At 38.7% G+C, this 9083-nt stretch overlaps 1 protein-coding gene across 1 annotated transcript in view; it reads right to left on the minus strand.

The window, feature by feature from the left end:
• The window catches only part of DCAF17 (DDB1 and CUL4 associated factor 17), a 31596-nt gene extending 22519 nt beyond the window's left edge, over positions 1 to 9077 (minus strand). Inside the window, exons 1-4 of the mRNA XM_006760643.2 lie at positions 9070 to 9077; positions 8145 to 8248; positions 6473 to 6550; positions 1074 to 1164 (exon numbers count right to left, since the gene is read on the minus strand). Coding sequence (XP_006760706.1) covers positions 1074 to 1164; positions 6473 to 6495 — 114 coding nt within the window. The 5' untranslated portion in view covers positions 6496 to 6550; positions 8145 to 8248; positions 9070 to 9077. The remainder of the gene's footprint in view (positions 1 to 1073; positions 1165 to 6472; positions 6551 to 8144; positions 8249 to 9069) is intronic.
• Between the last annotated feature and the right edge of the window lie 6 nt (positions 9078 to 9083).

Here is a 9083-nt window from a genome sequence, read left to right on the forward strand (position 1 = left end):
AAGTATTATTACTATTAAAGGCTCTGAGAAGTAATTCTATAAATTTGTTTAACCTTTTAAACTCAGAATACCCCAAACTTGTCTACAACCCATTTCCTCCAAACTCCTTTAGCAACTATAAGATACTAACATCTAATGAAAACAGTATTTTGAAAAATACACACTAGGGCAATGCTGGTCTAATGGAATAAGCTTATATTATTACTAGAGGCCTGGTGCAAGAATTCATGCACTAGTGGGGTCCCGCTGGACCACCCCAATCAGAGTGTGTGTGGGGGGGTGATTGGGGGTGGGGCTTGCCGGGGGTTAGGGGGGAGAGGTTGCAGGGAGTTGGCCAATCGGCATCAGGGCTGGCCAGGGGGCGGGGACATGAGAGGTTGGCAGGCTGCCCCACCCCCAATTGGGGTGGGGGTCTGATTGGGGGTGGGGCCAGCCAGGGGAGGGGCGGAGGCCTTGGGGAGATGGGAGAGGAAGGGAGAGATAAGAGAAATATCAATTTGTTGCTCAACTTACTTATGCATTCATTGGTTTATTCTTGTATATACTCTGACCCAGGATTGAAACCTCAACCTTGGTGTATTGGAATGATGCTCTAACCAACTGAACTACTTGGCCAGGGCCTCATTGTTTTTTATTTTTATCTTATGATTTTCCTAACAAGATTCCTAGAGGAAACTCATAAGAATCCCCTTTCAAACAGTCATGTAACATAACTATTACCCATACCATGTAATATAACCTGTAACAAAATATTTTGTTTCAGTATAGTAAGTAAAATGATTTCTTAAACACTAAGAATAACCACAAACTAATTTTTATTTCTTATGGAACTTTTAATGAGTCATAATTTTTTTTAATTTTCAAGATTTATAAATAGTATCAAATTTTAAAAATATATTTTTAATACTATTTCATGAGGAAAAATAATAATCAAAAGGTAAGTTCTCTTAATTCCTTTCAAGATTCAGGAATCACTATAATATTTAAGTTTTATTCCCTTGTACAACATATTAATAACAATTAGTTCTAGGCTAAAATTGCTTTAAAAACAAATGCCTAAAAACAAATCTTACCACTGGGCATTCCCATAATAAAGCATCCTCTATTTTTTCTGATTTGGAGCATTTTGGCATTTCATAAAGTTTTCTTGGCTCTGATGCAACACTGGGAAAAAAGAAAAATAAATGATTAATGATAACTCATCTTAATAACTGAGACAGTGTTTGCTCAGGTTTGAGTAATTGTTTTTTCTATTCAGAGATTTAGACTACCAAAATGAAACTTACTAGTTTGCTTTCCTCCTCTTAATTATGTGTTAATATTTTTTCTGATTATAAAATTCATAATACATAGTCATAGAAAAAATCTTTAAAAAATAATAAAATTTAAATAGATTTATACTGTAAAAATATAAAAAATAACCACTATTAACATTTTGGTTCATTTCCCTTTACTTTTACTTTACATACATTTACCTATCTGCAGGTTATTTCCCAGAATAGAATCGTGAACATTTACTATGAATATCTTGGTTGAATTCTATGATCTTCATATTTGTTCCTCTAATATTTTTTAATGAAAATTAATTAGATAGAGTCCAATTATTTTAGAATAAAAATTAGTGGATTAAAAAAGGAAATACCCTTTAAGGTTTGTTTATTCCCAAAATGCCTTTCAGAAAGGTTGGATAAGTTTATACTTCTGCCAATATTAAACACTACATTTTTTAATGTAAAAAATAGTCTCTTGCTTTTAATTTATATTTCTGATTACTACTGAAATGTGCTCGTAGATGTTTTCATTTTTTTAACTGATGAACTTTAAAATTAAACTACTATTTAGACACAATTTTGAGGGTAACAATTTTATTCACCTTTGATGTTTTCCCAAATCAAAGAGAATTTGCCCTAGCTGGTTGGCTCAGTGGTCAGAGTGTCAGCCCACAGACTGAAGAGTCCAGGGTTCGATTCCAGTCAAGGGCTCATACCTTGGTTGCAGGTTCAATCCCTAGCCCCAGGTGGGGGCACGTGTGGGAGGCAACCAATCCATGTGTCTCTCTCACATCAACATTTCTCTCTGTCTCTATTCCTTCCTTCCACTGTCCCTCTAAAAATCAATGTGGGGAAAATATATATCCTTGGGTGAATATTAACAAAAAGAGACTTTCACAGGAATGAAGGCAACCTCATATTTGATCCTAACCTATGGGGAAAACACCCCTGAATGCCATACTAAAGAACTTCAATACTATTCACCAACAATGCCATTTCCACTGATTTTCTTCTTTTTTTTAAATACATTTTTATTGATTTCAGAGAGGAAGGCAGAGGGAGAGAGAGAGATAGAAATATCAATGATGAGAGAGAACCATTGATCGGCTGCCTCCTGCATGCCCCACTGGGGATGGAGCCTGCAGCCTGGGCACGTGCCCTGACTGGGAATCGAACTGTGACCTTCCTAGTTCATAGGCCAATGCTCAACCACTGAGCCACACCGGCCGGGCTTCACTGATTTTCTTTAAAAATTAAAACAGATACCTCTAAATTGGGAAAGTTATTTTTTAAAAAGGCATTAAATGAAACTGAAGAATTACTGCTCATTTTGATAGGTCTGATGACATTATGATCATACAAGAAAATGTCCAGATTGCCACTGGCAGCATGATAACATGAGGAGCTCTGTGGGTGTGCTCCCCAGGAAAACTGGTGGAAATTATAAAAGGACAACTATTTTAAAGTCTCTGGAAATGGTCCTGGGGGTATACAGCAAATGAAGAAATATTTAGTCAAGAAAACCTACTAGAAGTCAGTAAGAAGAATGAGCTTGTGGTAACTGAACTGGGATGTGCTCCCTCCCTGTTATTCTCAGCTCAGTAAGACAAACACTCCACTCCAGACTGACAGAGCCAAGAGCACTGGCTCCCTCTACCCCAGCTCCCAGAGGGCTACCTCCCTGAGGGGCAGCATTTATTTCCTGCCCCGGCTGCTTGTGTCTGGGACTCAGTCCTGAATGAGTACAGTCAAGAGGTGGGGTTCCCTTCTTCTGCCTAGCCCCTACCCTTGGGTTAGAGGTTCTACCGTGTGCATGGCATGTCTAAGAACATTGGAGCCTAGATTTGTCTTATCCCATCTCGTAAAGCCTGGTTCCACACGGAGAAAGTAAGAAGACCTGAGGCTAATGCCTTCACCAACCTCAAGTGCTCAGCTGTAGAGTAGTCATCACTCAGAGTGAGGGTTCCATTGACCCCACCCCACTCCCAGCAGCACCAGAGCCTTGACTCAAAGATTTTGCCTCGGGGAAGAAACAGTCATGAAGCAGATAGCTGCCCGTCTGCAACAGTCTGGAAAAGTTCTAGCCTAAGCGCATTCTCAAAACCCACTGAAGATTGTGATGAAAGGCAAATGGGAAGAGGTTGGTAGGTTCACTGGCCATCCAGGCTAAACTGCAAGCAGGCTAACTTGCCATAGAGAACCAGAAGGATTGCTGGGAGGAGCTCTCCTGAGTCAGAACAAATTTAAAACACCACCTAAAAATCATCCTAACTTCCAGTCTGGTCCAACATGTAAAGAGCTTGGAAGTAATCCCACCTGTCCTCACCACAAGAAAATGAACAAACTGAAAATCAACGACTCTTGTATCCATCAAACAATTGAGGTTGCAGGGCAAACTGCAGCTTCCAACACTGGTTTTGCTTACTGGGAGCAAAACGCAGGAGCAAGCTGCCGAGGTCAGTACTGGGGAGAAAGAAACAAGGGCACTAGAAGAAATTGTAGCCTCTGACACCTACAGCTACAGCAAACAAAAAACATAGCCTAACTCAAACCTCACTCTAAAGACCTATTTGCCACAATTCCTTTTACCTAATATATCAAACACAACTTTCAACAAAAATTACAAGGCATACTAAAATGCAAAATATAAAATTTGAAGAGATCCAGTAAGTATCAGAACCAGACTCAGATATGGCAAAGATATTGAAATTTAGATTGAGAACTTATTGGTAATGTAGAATTTGGAATTAGATTGGGAACTTAAATATGATTAATATGCTAAAGGCTCTAATGGAAGAAGTGGACAACATGCAAGAACAGATGGGTACTTAAGCAGAGATTAAAAAGAAAAGCCTAAGAAAAAATCAAAAGGAAATGCCAGAAATCAAAAGCACCCTAACACAAATGAAGAATGTCTTGGGTGGGCTCATCAGCCAAAGAAAGAATCACTGAGCTGGAAGATATGTCAACAGAAACTTCCCAAACTAGAAAGTTAGAGAGAGAGAGAGAGAGAGAGAGAGAGAGAGAGAGAGAGAAGCAGAACTTCCCAAACTAGAAAAAAAGAAAAACAAAACAAAAAAACCCCACAGCACAGAATATCCAATAACTATGGGACAACTAGAAAAAATGTAATGTACACATAATGTACATTATGCCAGGAGGAGAACAAAGAGAAAACAAAACAGAAGAAACACTTGAAATAATAATGGCTGAGAATTTTGCAAAATTAATGTTAGATACAGAACCACAAATTCAGGAAGCTTACAGAACAACAAGAATAATAAATATCCCAAAAAATCTATACTTAGGTATCATATACTAACTGTAGAAAATAAAAAACAGGAGAACGTCTTAAAAGAAGCTGGGTGGGAGTGGGGTTGCGGGGGGGAAGCGCCTTACTTATGATAAGAATTACATTAGATTTCTCTTTTAGAAACCATGCAAACAAGTAGAGAATGGAGTGAAATACTAGTACTTTAAGTAATAAAAGAAAAAAATCCACCAACCAAAAATTCTGTATCCCAAGAAATTATCCTTCAAAAGTCTAGGAAAAATACGAATTTCTCAGACAAACAAAAATTGAGGAATCTGCTGCCAGCAGACCTTACAAGAAATTTTCAAATAAGTTCTTCAGAGAGAAGAAAAATGATATGGGTTAGAAACTCAGACCTACATTGAGAAAGGAAAAGTGTTAGAAAGAAAGAAATGAAGATAAAACAAAATCCTTTATTCTTCTTATTCTTAATAACAGATAAAAACTTGTCAATAATAGATTATAACTTTTGGACAAGTAAACTGGATGACAGCAATATTATAAAAGGCAGTAGGGAAGAATTAGAAATACTCTATTATAAGGTGTCTGCATTACCTATGAAGAGATACAGTGTTACATGAAAGAAATTTAGATTAGTTGTAATGTATATTGCAAGTTATAAGGCAACCACTAAAAATGTTTAAAAAGAAGTATAATTGATATGCTGAGTGGAAGGAAAATGAATCACATACTAGTAAAATGCTCAATTAAAACCAGAGGAAACATAAAAATAATAAAAGACAAAAAAGGAATAAGGAACAAAGGCAAGGACTAGAAAATAGTTACTAATATGGTTAAGTATTAAACCAACTGTATCCATAATCCCTGTAAATGTAAATCGTCTAAATGCACCTACTGAAAGACAGAGGCTGTCCGAATGGATTAATAAAAAAAAAAAAGACCCAAATATATATTGGCTACAAAAAAACCTACTTTGAATGCAAAGATACAGATAGAGTAAAAGTAAAAGGACAGAGAAAGATACATCATACTGTGTAGCTATATTAATTGCAGACAAGGCTAACTTCAACAACAAAAATTATTAGGGATAAAGACTGGCATTATATAATGGTAAAGCAGTTACTTTCCCAAGACATAAAAATCCTTAATATGTATCATCTAACAACAGAGTATCAAAATATGAGAGACAAAAACTGATAGGACAAAAGGAGAAACAAACAAATCCACTATTATAGTTGGACATTTCAATACAACCTCTGTCAGTAACTAACAAGTCCAGCAGGCAGAAAGTCAGTAACAATATACTTGAACTGAACAGTACCATCAATCAACTGTATCTAATTGACATGTACAGAATACTTTACCCAACAACAGCAGAATACACATTCTTCTCAAGGTCACATGAAAAAATTCACCAAGATAGACACAATCTGGGCCATAAAATACATCTCCACAAATTTAAAAGACTAGAAAATGGTACAAAGTATGCTCTCAGGCCACAGTGGAATTAATTTAAAATCAGTAACAGAAATATAGCCGGAAAATCCCCAAATATCTGAACATTACATACACTACTAATTAACATGAGTAAAAGAAGAAATCTCAAGAGAAATTTTAAAAGCTTTTGAACTAAATTAAAACAAATGCACAGAATATTGGCATTTGTGGATACACCACAAACAATGCCTAGAGGGAAATATACAGCATTATGTGTGCAGGGAGGGGGCAAAAGTAGGTTTACAGTTGCTCGTACGGAAAATAATACAATAATTAACAAATAATACAAACAAACACTGTTTCGCATACTCGTAACTGTAAGTGTACTGTTGCCCACCCCTGTATCTATGAGAAAAGGCGAGGAGCTTCTGGGCTGGCGAACATGTGGAGATGCAGGGAGCACGGAAGCTCCATGCCCCTTCCCACATACCTTGTCCTAGGCATTGCTTCCATCTGGCTGTTCCTTTGATAATAAACTGGTAATCTACTAAGAAGCCATGTGATTCTACTAAGAAGCCAAAAGAACACATGTGATTCAATGTATAGGAAATAGGTGAATCTATAAAAACAGAAAGTAGACTAGCAGTTACTTAGAGCTGAGGGTGATGGAGGCATTGGAGTGATCGCTACAAAATATACAGTTTCTTTCTTTTTTTTTTATTTCAATGATCATATATATTTATCAAGGCATGATGGCTTTAGGAAAGGGGGGAAATCCATCATGAGGGAGTTGAGAAGGGAAACACAGGACAGGGAGATTGGGGTAAGAAATGTAAGAAACTGGGGTCAAACAAATGCTCATCAAAGGGTGGCACCCACAGAATTTTCACTGTTTCCCACTTCAAGGAGGTACTGATGATATAGGTGAGTGCCAGGACCCCATCTCTTCTCTTGTATCCCCTCCCCCAATTCTTCCCACCACCATGCATTTTAATGCCTCATGGCTCTCTCTCCCACATGTCTCTTGGACCCATGCTACCTTGCATCCCAGGGTTAATGGGTATAGCCCATATGTCTCTGGCTCTGGGTGCCTGATCTCAGAAGCCATTGCCACTGATATTAATGGACTGAAGATCTACCACCTGCATGACATTGATGCCACTGTTGGCAAGACGGGCAATACCCTCTGGACAGATGGCCTTCATAGCTACCATATTGGTGGTAATAAGGGCCGAAGAAGTGGCAGCCTTGCCATATACTTTGCCACAGCCTTGAATGTGGCAAATGTGCTGTTTCTTTTTGCCAGGATCCCCAGAGCCCCTTCCTTCACTATCTTTACAGTAGGGGCAGGTGCATGCTTCCCGCCAGGTCCTCCGACCAGCTTGGGGTTGGGGATCTGGGCTATTCTCTCCTTCCTCTACAGTTTCTTTTTGAGGTAATGAAAATGTTCTAAAATTAACTGCAGTGAGGGTTGCCTCTATGAACCACCAATGGTTCATCATGTTCCTATTCATTAAGTATGAATTTCAATGAGCCAAAAATCATTGAACTGCATATTTTAACCAGGTAAATTGTATGGTATGTGAATTATACTTTAATAAAGCAATTTAAAAAAGAAAATGCCCATAGTTTTTAGAGAAGCAAACTTAATATAGCACAATGTTTAGAAATGCTTTAAAATTCTTAGCAAAGAGATAAAGCAAATGTGGCAAAATCATTAATAGCTTTTGAATCTAGGTAATGAGTACTATACTATTCTCTAATTGAGCAAATTTGAAAATTTCCTCTAAAACAAAGAGGCAAGTACTTCCACAACAAAACATAGACAATCTCCTCTAAAGCAACATCGAATTATTAGGTACCTGGCTCTCTTGACTCTGATATCTTTTAAGCAGAATAAAACACTACACAGTACTTTGAGAGCAATTTATCATTTTGCCTGCACTACAAAGTAATTTCACTTTAAATGGTAATTACAAAGATGAAACCTGCAACTTCAGATTTAACAAGATTTTCAAATTACACCCATATTACCACCTGTTTTGGACACATTTTTCCATTCTCCTATTTCACTATGTTCTAATGCAGGCATGTGGTTCTATAAAATTGTTAAGATCAACAGTGAGGTGGATTACAGCAAAAAATTTCCCCCCAAAAGATACCTGCTGACACAGCACCGATAATTATCAAAATATATTCTTCCTCTTTCATAGGCTATAGGTGACTTGGAATGAGTAGTCCAAACATTCTTAAATTTTGTACTTTCCTGAAAGACACAAAGAATTTTGGTTTAGGAAATCTATAATAATAAAAGCATAATATGCTAATTAGACCAGACAGCCTAAGACCTTCTGAATGTCATTCCAAGCTGCAGCAGCAGGGGCTGAGGCAGGGGTCGTTTGGGCCCATCAGGCAGGCAGGTGAGCAGTAAGGGGCAATCAGGCAGGCAGAGTGGTTAGGGCGATCAGACAGGCAGGCAGAATGGTTAGGGACGATCAGGCAGGCAGGCAGGCAGGCAGGCAGGCCAGCAGTTAGGAGCCAGTGGTCTGGGATTGCCAGAGGGATGCCCTGCCAGGATAGCCCCCATCCCGCAGTGCGCGAGGGGTCCCCGATTGCAAGGGTGCAGGCCAGGCTGAGGGACCCCCCACACCCTCCCGTTCACGTATTTCGTGCATTGGGCTCCTAGTAACTCATAAGCCTCTACTGTGCACCAATTTTATGATGGATAGTTAAATTTAGGGTTTTCAAGTAAGTTTCACGTATGTAAATTAAAAACATTATGTTCAATTCTTCGCCACTCTGCCTCACTCTCACGTTTTGGTTTTAGTGGGGTGACCAACTTTTTAAAAGATTGTTTGCAAAGAAGACATAAGCAGCTTAAAAAACTAAAAGCATCTGGCGGTCCTATTAATACCTATTTACTAATCCTCCAGGTTCAGGGCATCCATGCCCCTCTCCATCACAAGTAACCTTCTTAAAAGGGGGCTCTACCGCGTAAAATCAGCACCCCAGAAGGCTTGAGCACCCCAGAAGGCTTGAGCACCAGGCGCCCGCAGCCCTCGGTCCCACCCGCCCGCAGGCGGTCACCTGGCACACCAGCG

The sequence above is a fragment of the Myotis davidii genome, unplaced genomic scaffold, assembly GCF_000327345.1.
Source record: "Myotis davidii unplaced genomic scaffold, ASM32734v1 scaffold370, whole genome shotgun sequence".
Classification (NCBI taxonomy): domain Eukaryota; kingdom Metazoa; phylum Chordata; class Mammalia; order Chiroptera; family Vespertilionidae; genus Myotis; species Myotis davidii.